This window comes from Macrobrachium nipponense, chromosome 13, assembly GCF_015104395.2.
Source record: "Macrobrachium nipponense isolate FS-2020 chromosome 13, ASM1510439v2, whole genome shotgun sequence".
In the NCBI taxonomy this organism is placed as follows: domain Eukaryota; kingdom Metazoa; phylum Arthropoda; class Malacostraca; order Decapoda; family Palaemonidae; genus Macrobrachium; species Macrobrachium nipponense.
In genome coordinates, this window is record NC_087206.1 from 102067322 (window position 1) to 102084165 (window position 16844).

The following is a 16844-nucleotide window of genomic DNA, read 5'->3' on the forward strand; positions in this document are numbered from 1 at the left end:
GACAGCTCGCTCAATGTCTCATTTTCGTCTGTAGCTCAGAAAACTAGCAATATGTTTATATTTCTTCAATTATCTCATGCTTTGCACAAGATAGGCAAAGTTTTGGTCATACCATAAGATTCAGTATTAATTGTACAACTAAATCATCTTTTCCTGAAATCAATAAGATAAAACACAAAGAAATTACAATGAGTAAAGTGAATATATAGAGAAGCATTTAAATCTTTATATCTGTTTTTACTTATCATTGGATTTTTGCATCATTCATGTGATCAAGATAAGGTAAAACTTGTGTTTTCATACAATAAATTTGCCCTGAATATGCTGGAGTTTTCAGATTTTAGATGTGTGTGATATGTGAAGAGAAAATGAAGCATATGTATTATTATGTTGCATCTATAAATTATTCAAGTTTGACAGTATTGCTGAGAGACGGTGATCTGCAAGACACCGTTGCATTGGTCGTCTCAGCGAGAGCTTTGAGTTGCCAATTAGCGATATAAGAAGGTTGCAGTTTCGATAGTATTCCCATGATAACTGTTGAACATTTTCAGTCCAATATCATATACAGGCAGTCCCCAGTTATCGGCGGACTTGGTTATTGGCGATCCGGTTTTATGGCGCTTGTCTAGTGCCATAAAATCAGAGATTTATAGTGCCATAACAGGCCGAGTTTCGTTTATCAGCGACATAACACACCTAACAGAGGTGCCAAAATAGTGCTTATGGCACCGATAACCAGTTATGGTGCCATAAATCTCCAAGTTTCGGTTAATGGTGGTTTCGCTTATCAGCACCCCCTCGGGAACGGAAACCCTGCCAATAACCAGGGACTGCCTTTATGAGAGTATGTCTGACCATATCTGATAAAAAAATAATCAGATAGATACATCTGGTATCGTTAAGAGATCTCAGATTGGGCCAGGGAAATTCAATCCAGGGAAAAAGATACCAGAGATTTATTTGAGTGATATGAAATAATAATCTCAGTGAAGTAATAAACAACAAAGAACTGAGTAAGCTTGTTTTTCTTTCAGGCGGAGTCAAGTATGGATGCAACATAATAAGATGTATATACTTCATTTTCTCTTCACATATCAAACGCATCTAAAATCTGAAAGCACCAGCGTATTCAGGGTGAATTTATTGTATAAAAATATAAAACATGTTTTATTTTATCTTTATTGTATGAATGATGCAAAATCCAATGATAAGTAAAAACAGGTATAAAGAATTAAATGCTTCTCTCTTCACTTTTATTCATATTTCCTCTGTTTTATCCAACTGATTTCAGGTAAAGATAATTTAGTTGTACAATTAATGCCAAATCCTATGGTATGACCAAAACTTTCCTACCGAATACTATGGTATGACCAAAACTTTCCTATCTTTTGCAAAATGTGAGATAATGAAGAAATATAAACATATTGCTAGTTTTCTAAGCTACAGATGAAAATATGGGACATTGAATAAGCGGCCTACCTCCCGATACTAGCCAATCAGAGGCCGCCAAACAAACGTTTCTAAGGCATAGGACTCACCCAAGAATCTACCTGAAGTGAACAGACTATAGTACTACAATGTACATACGGTATTCATGGCCTAGCCCTAGGCCTGGTGCAGTTGTAAATGTTAATGAAGCACTCTAATGTTATTTACAATATCACCGATAAGTTCTCAAACATCTTTGTATGCAGAGGACTGAATATGATCTGCTAGAACACTTAAAGGTAGTAGGCTATTCTTTGATTTTACCATTATCATTTCTACCCTATATAGTACTTCAAATTTATACTACATATAGCTTTAAAAGTAAACTTTGCTAACTAGCTACCCTACAAGTAAACTTTATCAACTAGCCAGTGTACCAGGGTTGATCTTCAAATAACCAAGAGTAGCCTACCAAACCTTAAACTTAGCTTAGCAAAGGTACCCATTTCCCGGAAATATGGGGGGGGTTCCACTATATATAGGCAGTCCCCTGTTATCAGCTGATTCAGTTAATGGTGATCTGGTTTTATGGCGATTTTCATAAATATTTATAAAAAATACAGTTCCTTATGGCAACATCCGGTTATCGGTGCCATAAGACCAGCATAAGCATGCCATAAGCTTCCTTGTTGGGCTTATGGTGCCATTTTTCGGTTATCAGCGCCATAGTCATTCTTGGCGCCATAACCTGGTGGTAGAGAAGAACTGGCTTCTGAGTGAACCTAACTCCACTTGACTGGACAACAACCTCACTGCTGGCTGGGTCAATCACTGCGAATCCACCAGGAGGGTGAATACCACACAACCCACAGCGGTATCAGAAAGCATGGTTAATTCTTTAATCTCTTTGTGACTCCTGTGTAATTAGGTTGTTCGACGCAGCGCTCTTGTAGTATTTTGCTACCTAAGTGTTCGGCATGGGTCCCAAATGGGAAAATCCTACATCTGATGGAGGTGCTAGTGAGAAGAGGAAGTCTATATCTATGGAGACAAAACATGACATCATTTAGCATTCTGAAAGGTTAGGTTTTTTTTTGCTAGGTTGTTTGGAACTGAACAACCATTGCCATCAGGGCCAAATTCCCAAGATGTATGCCAGTATGAATTGCATCAGCCGCCCCCCTCTTTTTTTTTTTTTGTCATACCACAAGTCTTACATAATTTGGGATTGGAAAATAAAATAAGACTATTTTCAAGAAAATTCTATGGTTAGTTTTAGAGATATGGCTTCCTGCTTATTTCAGCACGGTTGCCATACCCACTTACCTCTCGGGAAAATGTGACCTGGGCGATATTTTACCCTACTGTAACTTGTAAGTTTTCATACTTGTGTGTGTAAAATTTGTATGAAAAATGTATTACAGGGTACTACATCATACAAAGGCAAGAAAAAGGGATTGTTCAGTCGCACTGGTTTTATGAATACGTATCAGGTCCCTGCTTACATTATCAAGAGATTAGGTTGTTCAGTTGTGCTGGTTTACTAAATGAATTTATTAATGTGTAAAATAAACATACATAGCAAAGTTTTATTAGGATCGTTTTATGAAAACTACTTTGTTTAGGAGCACTAGTGTTTCTGCAGCCATTAATGATACCGCGTTTCCAAAAAACACATTGCATTTACAAAGACTACACATGCTTATATATTATTAATTTGGCAGTTAATTATAACGCATTTTGTTAGTACAACTTCAATCTTATGTAAGGTTCTTTAAAGTTTCATTTTCTTGTGGTTTACAGGGTACTCTTTTTATTTTTGTACACAGGTTATTCTTGTAACACGGCCCCCACTCACATTATCAAGAAATGAGGCTGTTCAGTCGTGCTGGTTTGATTAAATGAATTCATTAACACCTTATCTAAAACATATCACACATAACTACGTTTTATTAGGATCATTTTATGAAAATGACTTTGTTAACCTAGCTGCAGAGCGCCAGCGTTTTTGCTGCCACTACCAATGCCGCGTTTCCAAAACCAGCACTGAATTTACAGACTTCACATGCTTATATATTATCAATTTGGCAGTTAATTATAACGAGTGTTGTTAAGTACAAATTCAATCTTTTGCAAGTTTCTTAAAAGTGTAATTTTTTTGTGGTCTAACCAAATAAATATTGAATGAAAATGCATATCTAAGTGATGATCAGTGTGTCCTGAGATATTGCACCAGCCCCACTTTTTTTGTCATACCACTAGGTTAGAACATTAAATCTTTGGTAATTTAGGTGGGGAAAACAAAATGAAACTATCTTTAAGAAAATTCTATGAACATTTTGAGATATGGCATCTCGCTTTTTTCTGGCAAAGATCCCCGTACCCGTTTACCTCTCTGGAAAATGCATCCTGGGCGATATTTTACCCTACTGTAGCTTATAATTTTTTTATGCTTTTGTGTGTAAAATTTTTATGAAAAATGTGCTACAGGGTAATATTATTTTATTTTTGTATTTAAATGATACAAAGACAAGAAAAAGTGGTTCTTCAGTCACTCTGGTTCTAGTATGTAACATGGTCCCCACTCATATTATCAAGAAAATAGGTTGTTCAATCATGCTGGTTTGATTAAATGAATTCGTTAACATGTTAGCTAAAACATATTATACATAAGAGTTTTATTTGGGTTATTTTATGAAAATTACTTTGTTAACCTGGCCACAGAGTGCCAGCATTTCTGCCACCATTATTGATACCACATTTCCAAAAAATGCATTGCATTTACAAAGACTTCACATGTTTATATATTATTAATTTGGCAGTTAATTATAATGTATTTTATTAGTAAAACTTCAATCTTTTGCAAGGTTCATACACATTGTAGAAGACCCCCAAAAGGATTAAAGGTAAGACTTTCATCAAGTATGCTACTAAAGTAAATCTTATAGTAAACTATATAAAATATAGTTTTACTCATGGTACTGAAACACTTATGGCACTCTTATGGCAGTGATAAATGGTTATCGGCACCATAAGTGTGTTTTGCGCCCTTAGACTTTCATGTTTCGCTTAATGTCAATTTTTGGTTATCAACTCCCGTCAGGAACAAAACCCCACCAATAACTGGGGGACTGCCTGTATATAAAAAATATTAGAACCACTCACTGCAAATAATCCTCAACTTATCTGCTGATTTGTGCAATGTTTTATTTTCTTCTTTTTTGAAGTGTTCATATGTCATCAGTAAATGAATGACTTGAAGTTGGATGATGTCTATATCCATCATCAGTGAGCGAAAAGGTTAATCGCATGTATGCATAAGTATTCTACTTCTGACAGAGGAAGTGGGATGTTCTTTTTCCTCATTTTCATACTGTACTTCTTGGAATCTTTTTCTAAGCTCTAATGAGGAGATCTTATGCACAGGGATTTACGTATGTACTCACTTGGGCCGTTAATCACAGATATACTTCTACATCTGACAGAGGAAGTGGGACATTCTTTTTTCCTCATTTTTATTTTAATCCTCATTTTTATTTTAATATCTTAATTTATCCATTGTTCACTTGGACACAGGATTTCTAAGGTCAACAGTGACTATGTTTCACTTGAATGATTTTCCTTTTCTGCAAATTTGTTAAGGTGTTAATGAGACAAACTATTGCTTCACTTTCTAGAAGTTAACAACAACTGATTCTAACCTACTACTGTCCACAAGTAATCATAGATCCATTGGAATCTCACTGTAAATATAGATCATTTTCTCTCATCCTCCCACTCTAATAGTGATACAGGCAATTATGGTGGAAGGGACTGTATAAAATTCTTGAAGCTTTCATAATAACATAAATTTCTTTATTACTCATCATTCTAGTTGTAAATGGAAAAAATGTGAATGGCTGTTTCTTTAATTGATGGGTCAAGATTGCACTCATTAGTTGATTTTCTAGCTAATATTCCTACTTCAAGACTTCACAAACCACACATCTAGGGATTTTGATATTGCAAATTAAGACTGTTTGATGGGTTTTAATGATGAATTTTGTTTATCACAGAAGCTGCACTTCTGTAAAGCTTTAATAATGATTGCTGATTACAAAATTCACACCTGCCCTCCCTCAGCAACATTCATATTAAGTAGTACTGTACAATACAGTACAACAAATATGCATAACACTACATTTTCATTTAATTCTTATGTCATTTAGGCTTGTACTAAGTACAATGCAGAGGTACAGGTAAACATGCTTGTGTCAAGGTTATCTTTGTTGTACAGAATATTTCACCTCACTCCTATCATATTCAACTTATGCCCAAACTGATTTGCATCCCAACTTTCAAACAGTATCCCTCATGTAAATCAATGCATGGGTATATTCTGTTGAGATGTCTCTACTGCCCATGCCTACACATTCTTACGAAACCAATTTCTATCCTCATTTTTCTGTGTGACTATAGAGTCACCACTTCCCTGGTCAGTGTTAACCCTTTTACGTTTTTTGCACTTATCTGAATTGTAACTGTAAGTGTCTTACTGTGAGTATTTGCTTTATTGTGCCTAGATCTCGTTCTGTCTTTTTGTTTTTTTACACTACTCCAGTTAGTTATTTGGTTTTCTCTTTCATATCATACTGGGTAACTTATAATTTTCATATAATGCAATTTCCTATAATGTTTGTTACTGTTTGCTCTCTTACCAATATTGCCTAAACATTTCTTCTAGGGTTTCTCATTATTATAGTCTAGCCTTTATAATACACAGTAATCAGTCATCTGGGTTCTATGTTAATTTTCTTGAATGGTATTCTTTGATTTCTCCCACACAAGTGATTTGTACCATTGTGCAAATGAGTGTTGTGCCAAGATCCTAGAGTAGAAATTAAGTATTGAGATCCGTATAAAAATACACTTTATAAAAACATTACATTTTAAACACTGTGAACAATAACTTGCTTACCTTGCATGATCAAACTTTCCAAATGCATAATTGTGCACATAGGATGCATATGCCAAGTCTTCATGGGCAATGGCAACATGAAGATTAACACCACCAAAAACATATTGACGAACTTCAAGGGCAGTCTGAAAAAATATAGGTGAATTACCAAAGGTTATGGGTCAACATCAACTAAGGCAAAGGATAAGCCACAATTCATATGTTTTCAGTGAAAAATGCTGTAGACCTTTGGTCAGCAGAGCAAATATGTAATACTTTGGACATTTCTGTCAAAACCATATGCAGTTCCTTTTTCCCCTAACAAACTTGAACATGTGTGGCTAAAAGAAAAATTGTTTTCTCTCGAACAATGATTCTCAATAATGGAAAATGAAGTTACACCAAAAGAAAATCCACTCTGAATTATGCCCATTGCGCCAAAATTAGTGACCTAAAGTAAAACTAGAGGGGGAAACCAGTGAATATAAAAAAGAAAAAATAAAAACAATAGAAATTTTTATGTTGAGCAAGGAGCCTTCTTATATGAGAATGGGGGAAGGACTGAATGTGCTCATACAGAGAGTGGTCAATTAAGATAGGACAGAACCACAACAGATCTTTAAATTCTTCAACCCCTCTTTAAGTGAAGTTAATAATTAGACACCACTCCTACATTCTATATAATTTTACCACAGAAACTTAATTTCCATCAATACTCTTATCTGATACTACTAGACATGTTATATATCAGAAAGGGTTATACGTATACCTTTTCAAAATATGAAAATTTTTTATAGAATTAATTATTTAGATACTTGCCTAATGTTAAAGTTATCTTATACCTTCACACTATTACGTGCGATTAGCATCCAAAACAATAAAAACAACACTTGGCTAACCTGCTAGAACTGTCTCTGTAATCACCTGTTTCCCACTAGTGGCATTGGAGTTTTTATGTTCTTGTCAGAATTCTTCATAACGACCCACTAAGATGTGCGGAGGCTGGGCGATTTCCACTTTAATGTAGGTAAGTATCCAAATAATTTTGTAATAAAAATTTTCATTATTTGGAATGAATCTTACCTACTGTTAAGTCAGCTGACTACCACATTGAATAACTGTCCAACCAAGCAAACTAAAAGCTTTTTAAGGAGGGAGAACAAGCTCAACTTTCCTCCCTGTTGTGTGATCTTTACTGGTAAGTACGGTTGTCAGACACTGGAACCAGAGCAGGGTGTAAGGCCCTTGTAATGAGACTTGTCAGAGGATCCTTACAAGTAAAAGGACTCTACCTCGTAAAGTACTAGTAAAAATATAGTAATTTTTTGTAGTGTTCCTTCTAATATCAATTTTTTTATTTGTTTAGTTTTATTGAACTTATTAAAATTATGTAAATGCCTCACTATTTCTTATTTTTACTCATTCTGTTAGCTTATTAGACTGTTATGGAACTTTAAGATTTATTGGATGAGATTTTGATTTTATTATTGCTTTATCAGCAGCATTTTTAATGAAACTAACAAGAAATTTATTAGTTTCATTATGATCTTTTGAACACTCAAATGGTGGGTTATTCCTAGTGTGTAATTCATATAGCTCCTAATCTGCTTGGTAAATATTATAATGAGTGACATGCTTGATAGGATTATTTTGTAATGATAAAATAAATATTAGGAAATTATCATTGGTGTGCAATTCATCAACTGTACTCCAATTTAATCTGTTTACTATAATACTTTTCTACAATGTTAAGTCTACTGAAGAAAATGTTCCATGTGTTTTTTAATACTGTAATATGTACCGATTGTCCTAATTTATCCAGCACATGTCGTTTGAATCCACGAATTCTTCTATTTTACTTCCTACTCTATTTGAGATTGTACAATTACAGTCTCATATTGGGTTGGGCGCATTAAAATTACTTACTAATAATGTAGGTTCCTTGACATTGTTAAGTAAATCTTTAAGTTTATCAGTGTTGTAATTTTTATGAAGTTGGATGCATAAATTATATATTACATAATTATTGTTTTTCCTAGTACTATTTTAATAGTACTTAATATTTGAAAGTCAGTAAAGTTTACCGGTACAGTGGTATCTCGACATACGAAATTAATCCGTTCTGAGGCGGCCTTCGTATCGTGAGCTTTTCGTATCTTGAACCACATTTTACATGTAAAATGCCTAATCCGTTCCAAGCCCTCCAAAAACACCCCAGTAAATTATATTTCCAAGGTTACAACACATGTTCTAGGGTTACGACGGAAGAAATATGACTCCAAAAAGGCAAAATACTGTACATACTTGAGTAATATTCAACTGCATGCAATTTTCAACCCCATTTTTACTGCATATATTAGGACTTTAGCATATGTCCCTTAGCAATAAGCCCAGCCTATGTTAGCAGTTGCTACTGTAGCCTAGTCTATGATTCTGACATCTAAACCTAAGAAGCTAAAAGCTTAAAATATGCCAATAAAATGTATAAATAATCAGTATGTACTCATTTCAAATAATTAAGTAATCATTAACTATAATACACAAACAAACAAAAAAAAACTTTCCATGAGGATTTCTTAATGGCTCGCAAGGCAAAACAAACCATTGGTCGCAGTCTAGATTGTGACCCCTGTTGGCCACATCAAAAGGGCTGAGGCTGAAGGGAAGATGACTTGGCACTTACAGTGGTCCACTTCTTGGAGCATCTAGTAGATTGTGTTACGAGATCTTGAGTAAACTTCTTATGTAAATGTGGCGAAATATCTGTAACTGTGGTTATGCCCTTAGAGGTAAAAGAAACCCAGAGCTCTGTCTTTTCAAGAATCCCCATGGCATAAAGGGATGCCAATTCTTGTAAGCCATTCCTAATAGCTTTATCAAAATATTGTTCCATGCTGGGCAAGTGGTTTACATGCTCGCCTACCACTTCGGTAGTCGGGGGTTTGATTCCCTGCTCTGTCAACATGGAATCAGAGGAATTTATTTCTGGTGATTAGAAATTCATTTCTTGATATCCTCTGGTAGCACTTTAAATTCATGAATTTTCCTGGCTAATGCTCCCACAGACCTATCAAGGAAGCTCAATACCTCAAAAATCTTAAACAAGTTTTTTAGCAAGTGAACCATCTATAATGAGAAAAACATTACTGTCGCAGAGGTGAAGGTGGACCTGCGAGCTGAGTCAATTACCCTGATGAAGTTCCATTGGGAGGAGGTAACCATTCCCAAAGAAGGTTCTTCTCCCATAGCATATGACAGATACCTTCTGCAAGAGGAGAAAAGGTGGAATGCTAAAAGAGGCTTGTGTTCTCTCTTTGCAGAAAGCCAACTTTTCGCTTCCTGTAAGGCCTTTTTTGAAGAGACTGAGAGAACGATCTTAGGCAGTCTTGCTGAATTGGAAGGCTAATTACTCATCATAATGGATGAAGCCGGAGAAGCAGGTGCTGCTGGTGTGAAAAAATCTGAGAAGTTCTGCAACAAATACCTGAGTAATGGAACGTAGGCTGACAGGTAGAGTCCTGTTCTATATCTTCTTCATCCGAAGATGAAGGTTTCTGAAGAAGTCCCAAAATGTTATCTAACTGACGCTGGATAGGAGCTAAAGAAGGGTCTAGCTCTACAGAAGTTGGAAGGTCTGTACCTGGCAACGGACTAGTGGGAGTCAAGCGAGCTGGAGTTGGTGTTGGACACTTAGAAGAAGAAGCCAAACCAACATGAACTGGCACTGGACTATCAACTGATACCAGGTGCTCAACTGAAGATGGGCGCTTGGCTGCCAGAGAATGCTCGAAGACTGTAGGGTGCTCAGCTATTACAGGGTATTCGGTTGCTGCTCGGCGCTTGGACAAGGTATGTGGTCACATGTGAGAGGGAGGGTGCTTGGAAGATGAAACTGGGCACTTATAAGATGTAGATGAGTGCCTGGGTGCCAAATACTGGTGATCATTTGAGGAAAAACGTTCCGGGTTATCCCAAGCACTGCAGGAGGCTTGAAGGCTACGTAAAGGTTCTCTAAACCTTTTGCTGGGTAGTGGGTTAAACTGATCCCTGTGCAATGAATGGCTCTTTAAAAGGGCGAGAGACATTTGAAAAGCACTACTGCTGCCTCTTACTAGGACTGGACATTCCAGAACTCCTGAGATGCAACAGGCACAACCAAAGGGCTAACTACCCATGAGCTGACCCCACCAACCTACCTTGGGTTTCCAGTGTGCATACTCCCAGGTTTAGGGAAGTATGGCATTGACCGTTGCCTACGAGAGTCGGAGGGATGGGCAGCCACCTCCTCCACTATCACTTCACTAGCACCTTTCTCACTGATTTTGTCCACAAGGACACATACTGATGCACCTAACTTGGCCACTGTATCAACAATTATACCAAGCTTTTGGTCAAATTTTGTCTTGAGGCTGGTGAAGCAATTGGGTTCAGAAGGGTGGAGCCAGGCAAAGGAGTAGGTGGCATCTGAGGGGGGGGCTGGACACAGGAGAAGAGACAACAGTCACATCTGTGCTACTAGACTTTACATCGGCTCTAGAAGCCACTTTCCTTTTACGGTCTCTCTCTAACTTAGTCTGGTGAAAAGTTAGTCTTCCATTTTTTCTCATCTCAATCCCTACACTCGTCACAGTTAGGGTCAATGGAACACACTTGTTCTCTGCAATTAGTGCAGAGGGTGGAACCATATATGCTTTCATCAAATAATTCTGCAATACCAAAAACTAGAAGCCCTAGAATCAGACATAAGCCAACTAATAATAAAAGTCAAAATCAGCAATTCAGAACAAGAGTCCAATTAAGGTTTCGCTAGAAAAACCAACTAAATAAATATGCTGAATGCTACCATAGGCAAAATACTTCACCAATAAGGAAGATAACAATCTGAATCCAAAACCAAGCTGAACTCTCAAAACTGTGTGTGGTCTTAAGCTGGCAGAAACAAATTGAGCTCTTGGTCGAGTTGTTCCTCTCTTTCCATGAAAGTGGGAGGGGTTAGTCACCTACCTATACAAAAAAATAGCTACTGCAATCAAAATTCAAGCTGCCATGCAATAGAAACTCTTAGTAAGTAATTACTAGGTAAGTTATTATATATAAAATCACATTGTACTTTTATTTTTGAAGTGTATTCTAGAATAAAACACATTTTTCTTTTACTTAAAATCAAAGCTCAGATTTTGTAGTTATGTTTTTTTGTCCCTTCTTTGCTTTCGAACTTTCTTCTTTCTGTGACTAACGAAATGATGTGTACCATAATATTAGCCTTGCAGCATTAAGAGGCTGTTTATTAAATTTTTTAATGTTTCCTACTATCATAGCTTTCTTCTCACAGCACTGACTGAAACTATATTTGTGATGGTTTTTAAATATTTATGTGGAATACTGTACATATCTTGTTAGGACTATGAAGTGTTCTAGTCTCTAGCTGACAGGTCAGCATTCTCAACAATGATGGTGCCCATATGAGGAGATACCACAAACAAGTTTTCATGCATTTTCTTGCATGCAAGAATATGCCATTGGTAAAATGACTTTCATCTCTTGAGTCTCTCCGCTTTGCCCCAATATGGACTTGAATTCAGCACAACTATATTATTTCTGACAAGCTGTATCATCACCATCAACCAACAACACCTAATGTGAAGATGGTCAGAATCACCAGATGTAAGTGGCTAGGAGATCTGAGATTAGTACTATCACTTTCCTTCATGAAATTCTATAGAAAACTGCCCTTCCACAGCACTCACTGAGCTAAACCTGGTAGGTTACTGGTCAATTGGGCTGGGGACAGTTGGTCTTCCACCTACTCACTAAGCTAAAATCTGTTAGGTTGCCAATTAGTTATTTATAGCCTATTTAAGCCATGTGAATGATTTCCCCTCAGTTTCATTAAGATATTAACCCTCTTACGCCGACTGGACGTATTTTACGTCAAAATTTTTTGTCACCCGTGTGCCAACTGGACGTATTTTATGTTGACTTACAAAAGTTTTTTTTTTTAAATTCGCGGAAAAATACTTATAGGCCTACCAGCCTAAAACTTTTGAATCACGCGCCTTGGGGGATGCTGGGAGTTCACGGATCAAGGTGTTGTTTTGTTTACAATCGTTACGCAGGCACGCAAGCGCGAATTTCTTTCTTGCCGCACTAAAAAGTATCTGTGACACATCTCAAAAATTATTTCGTCACTTTGACATAATTTTTGTACCATTGTAAATTAGCCGTTACATGAAGTATTATATATGAAAATGTGCGCATTTTTATGTAGAATACAACAATAAAATACTCATGATTGTAGCTTTTATCAGTTTTCAGATATTTTCATATAAATAATGATAATTGCAAAAATTTCAACCTTCGGTCAACTTTGACTACCGAAATGGTCGAAAAACGCAATTGTAAGCTAAAACGCTTATATTCCAGTAATATTCAAGCATTTACCTTAATTTTGCAACAAATTGGAAGTCTCTAGCACAATATTTCAATTTATGGTGAATTTATGAAAAAAATAAAATTTTCTTTACGTCCGCACGGTAACTCTTCCGATTGCACCATTTTAAATTAGCCGTTACATAAAGTTTTATATATGAAAATGTGCGCAATTTCATGTAGAATACAACAAAAAATAATTGATGGTTGTAACTTTTCTCATTTTTGAAATATTTGCATATAAATCACGATAAATAGAAAAAAACCACGTTCGGTCAACTTTGACTCTACCGAAAAATGTAGAAAAAAAACAATTGTAAGCTAAAACTCTTACAGTCTAGTAATATTCAGTCATTTATCTTCATCTTGAAACAAATTCGAAGTCTCTAGCAAAATATTTAGATTTACGGTGAATTTAAAAAAAAATCTTTCCTTCCCTCCGCGCGCAGATTCTCTGCCACAAATCACTGAAATGTGTACATCCCATTTTCGGAATATTTGCTCCGTTTCATATTAGGCATTTCATAGAGTTTTATATATGAAAATGTGTGCAATTTCATGTAGAATAAAACGAAAAATATTTGAAGGTTGTAGCTTTTCTTATTTCCGAAATAATTGCATATAAAAAATATATATAAAAAAATTCGACATTCGGTCAACTTTAACTCGTCAGATATGGTCAAAAACTGCAATTGTAAGCTAATACTCTTACAGTATAGTAATATTCAATCATTTGTTTTCATTTTGGAAGAAATTGGAAGTCTCTAGGACAATATTTAGATTTATGGTGAATTTTTGAAAAAAATATTTGTTTACGTCCGCGCATTACGAATTCATGCATTATTTTGTGATAATATTTTCTCTGTGTTGCTTATATCGTTTTACAATGTGTTATATACCAAAATGATCGCAATTTAGTGTGCATTACAACGAAAAAAAAGTAACTTACCTTTAACTGTTTTGCGCACAGCGCGATTTGAATACAATTATATATGAAATTTCATTTTTGCACTATCATATATTGCATTATTTATATATGATAATGATAATTTTTTTCATTTATGATGGTTGCATACTAAACTTCAGCCAATAACAAAAAAAGGAGCCAAAAATGAACTCTTAATCTTGAAAACTAAGCGTGCTGTGATTTTTTGAAAAAAATATTTTTTCCACTTCCGCGCTCACTCTGAAACACCTCCGGCACACGGGAGACAATTTTTTTTTTTACCGCTTCGGCGTAAGAGGGTTAAGGCACAAAATAAGCAAGCACACAAGAATACTCTGTGACCACAAACCAATAATGCATCCCAAAATGAGATCTGCCAGACTTAAAGAGTTAACTAAAATAAATTCAAATTAAAAAAAAAACACTTTTTATCAGAACCATTTGTTACCCCATAAAATGGCACCATAAGGGATGATGTAGTTTCACACTGCCATATGTTAAGATGCAATGACAATTTTTATTTTTCTGGGTCAACCTAAGGGACTTTTGATGTTGGAATATTATAAAGTTGCTCTGTAAGCTACCAAAATAGAAGACTTTGGTAGTCATTTTATACAGATTAGTAAACTGAAAGAAGAATGTACCTTTTCATATCTTGCTGATTAAATGCATTTGCATCTAACTGACATTAGAATGGTTTATTCAGATAGTTAAGATTATATTCTGTCATAATTGTAAGACAATTGTAAGACTACAAAAAATCTATGCATCTCTAAATGACATTAATCATCAAATATCAAATTCCACTATTTTTGTGTTTCAGTCCACAATCCTCAATAAACAGATGCTACAAATTTTTAAACATCGCTAAAAGTTATGCACTAGTAAGATTAATGAAAGACTCCTCGGGATTATGAGTTTTATTCTATTAACCTGCAATTACCATGTGGTGGGATCATGAGCCAAAACCAAAAACTCTCTCTAAAACTACACTTGTACTTACCACTCACTCAGGGTGAGGAGCTGCGCTGTCTGCTGGATACAGCTGTCATAACACAACACACTAACAAGCCAACAAGGACTACAACCATACAACAACAAACCCAACAAAAGACCACTGCACAAACAATCACTAACATCAAAAAACAACAACAGGACAAGCAAATACAACCACCTACGACATCAAGGAACCACAACAACTCACCAACAACAACACTCAACACCTCACAACTCCAGCAACTTATCTACAACATATATACAGAACTCACAAAATTAACAATCCTCCAACACACAAGCACAACAACTTCAGCAACACAGGCACAACAACTCTAAGCATACAACAACAACAATAATTCAAGAAAACACAATATAAACTGACCCTCAATGCCTTCAATACTGACTCCACTGACTACCTTTACTGACTGACTGCCCAGAACTCTGATCACAAACTGACACAGCAACCGCACTTGCAGACAACCCAGAAATAACCACCTAGCAATTCAATCGCAAACCAATCTCTCTCTCTCTCTCTCTCTCGTCCTCTCTCTCATCTCATCTCTCTCTCTCTCTCTCTCTCTCTCTCTCTCTCTCTCTCTCTCTCCTTGAGGACGTCAAATGGAACAAACAGATTACTACAGAAGTCAAAGCCTAATTTATAATCTGTTATAGCACTAACAAAGTAGTTCTCATGATAACCTCCACCATTGTGTGTCCTCTAGTATGGTGAATTTTGTCTCAGGCAAGAGATTAGAAAATCCCAAGAAAAAGTCAGTGTTATGGGTGGTCTTGACAGCTTTGTAAGTGTTAATGAAATTGTTCATTGTGATAATAGCAATGCTGGGCAGTGAATTTATAGAATTCAAATAAACTAATAAGGCCGTGAAAAGCCAGAACAAAAGAAGAAATCAATGGATACCCATCTCAGGCTTCATCCAAGTTTGAGACATTTTCTTTAGATGTTTCTCCATTTGCCAAGCTGCTATGATCAAGTTTAAATGGGTCACTATGGGACAACACAAAACACATACGTACGTATGATGCTGGAAACCATGGTTGCCAAAAAACCCCCAATCAAAGAATGTGAAATGTCTCTCATGCCACAAGACTGGATATCTCCCCACCCATTTACATACTCCATGGTGAGCTGACAATCACTTGGAAGATGATGTGGATGAAGGGAATAAAACGTTAGATGATGTACACAGCAAGGTTGGAGTCATAAGAATCTGACTGGTCAGAGTCTAGTTGGGAAGAGTGCTCTGATACTAACTGAGTAATGGTTTAAACATCATGCAACCTATATTAATGATTTAAGAGTTAAAATCTCAAATCAGTTTCACAAGAAAGCATAATACGTACTGGTTACTTCTAATACTTTTCATTTGTGTTTGGGTTCAATGTTGTGTCATAAAATGATTAAAAAATGTTATACTCAGATTAAAACCACTGTGCTGTTATGAACTGAATAGGTTCAGCTGAAACTGGTTCAAGTTAAACGGCTTAGTCCCAATCTTGAATTTATGGACGAGAACGGAGTCTTACTCTCCAGATTGTTGAAAACCCACGAACGAGATTAACAACTTTGGTAAAGGAAGACAAACTCTTGTGTGATTCCTTCCTCCTGCTCTGGCAATGGAGACCGACGGCGAGAAGAAGATGCAGGCTTATCCAACACACCTTCATTGTGCAAACAAACTGCAGACCCAGCAGCCAAAGAACCTGAAGCACCAGCCAACACAGACACCAATGCACCAACTCCTGCGACGAACCAATCACAACACTAGGAACACTACTACGAACACTCGCAATAGATGACTCACGTACGTGTCAACGTATGCATCAGCACGGAACAGACACACGAAGTTCAATGGAGAAGCATCTCAAACTCTTGATGCAGATCAAGAATTCCTCGGAGTCGAACCACGAACAGCATCATCGAACATCCTTGCTGCCCCACTTTTGCATTTGCAACTTTCAATCTTTTCACAGGTGCCTTAAGATCCTTACTACGATGAATAGGCACTGGAGCAGAAGTAGCAGACAAATCACCAACATACGCACATACGTGCAAGGCTGCAACACACTCGTGTCCCAAAGAAGAGG

General features: G+C 36.3%; 1 protein-coding gene across 2 annotated transcripts in view; it reads right to left on the reverse strand.

The window, feature by feature from the left end:
• Window positions 1–16844, reverse strand: part of LOC135225236 (amyloid protein-binding protein 2-like) — a 277676-nt gene that overhangs the window by 110457 nt on the left and 150375 nt on the right. For both annotated transcript variants that reach the window (XM_064264566.1, XM_064264565.1), the window contains exon 8: window positions 6389–6513. In XM_064264566.1, coding sequence (XP_064120636.1) covers window positions 6389–6513 — 125 coding nt within the window. The remainder of the gene's footprint in view (window positions 1–6388; window positions 6514–16844) is intronic.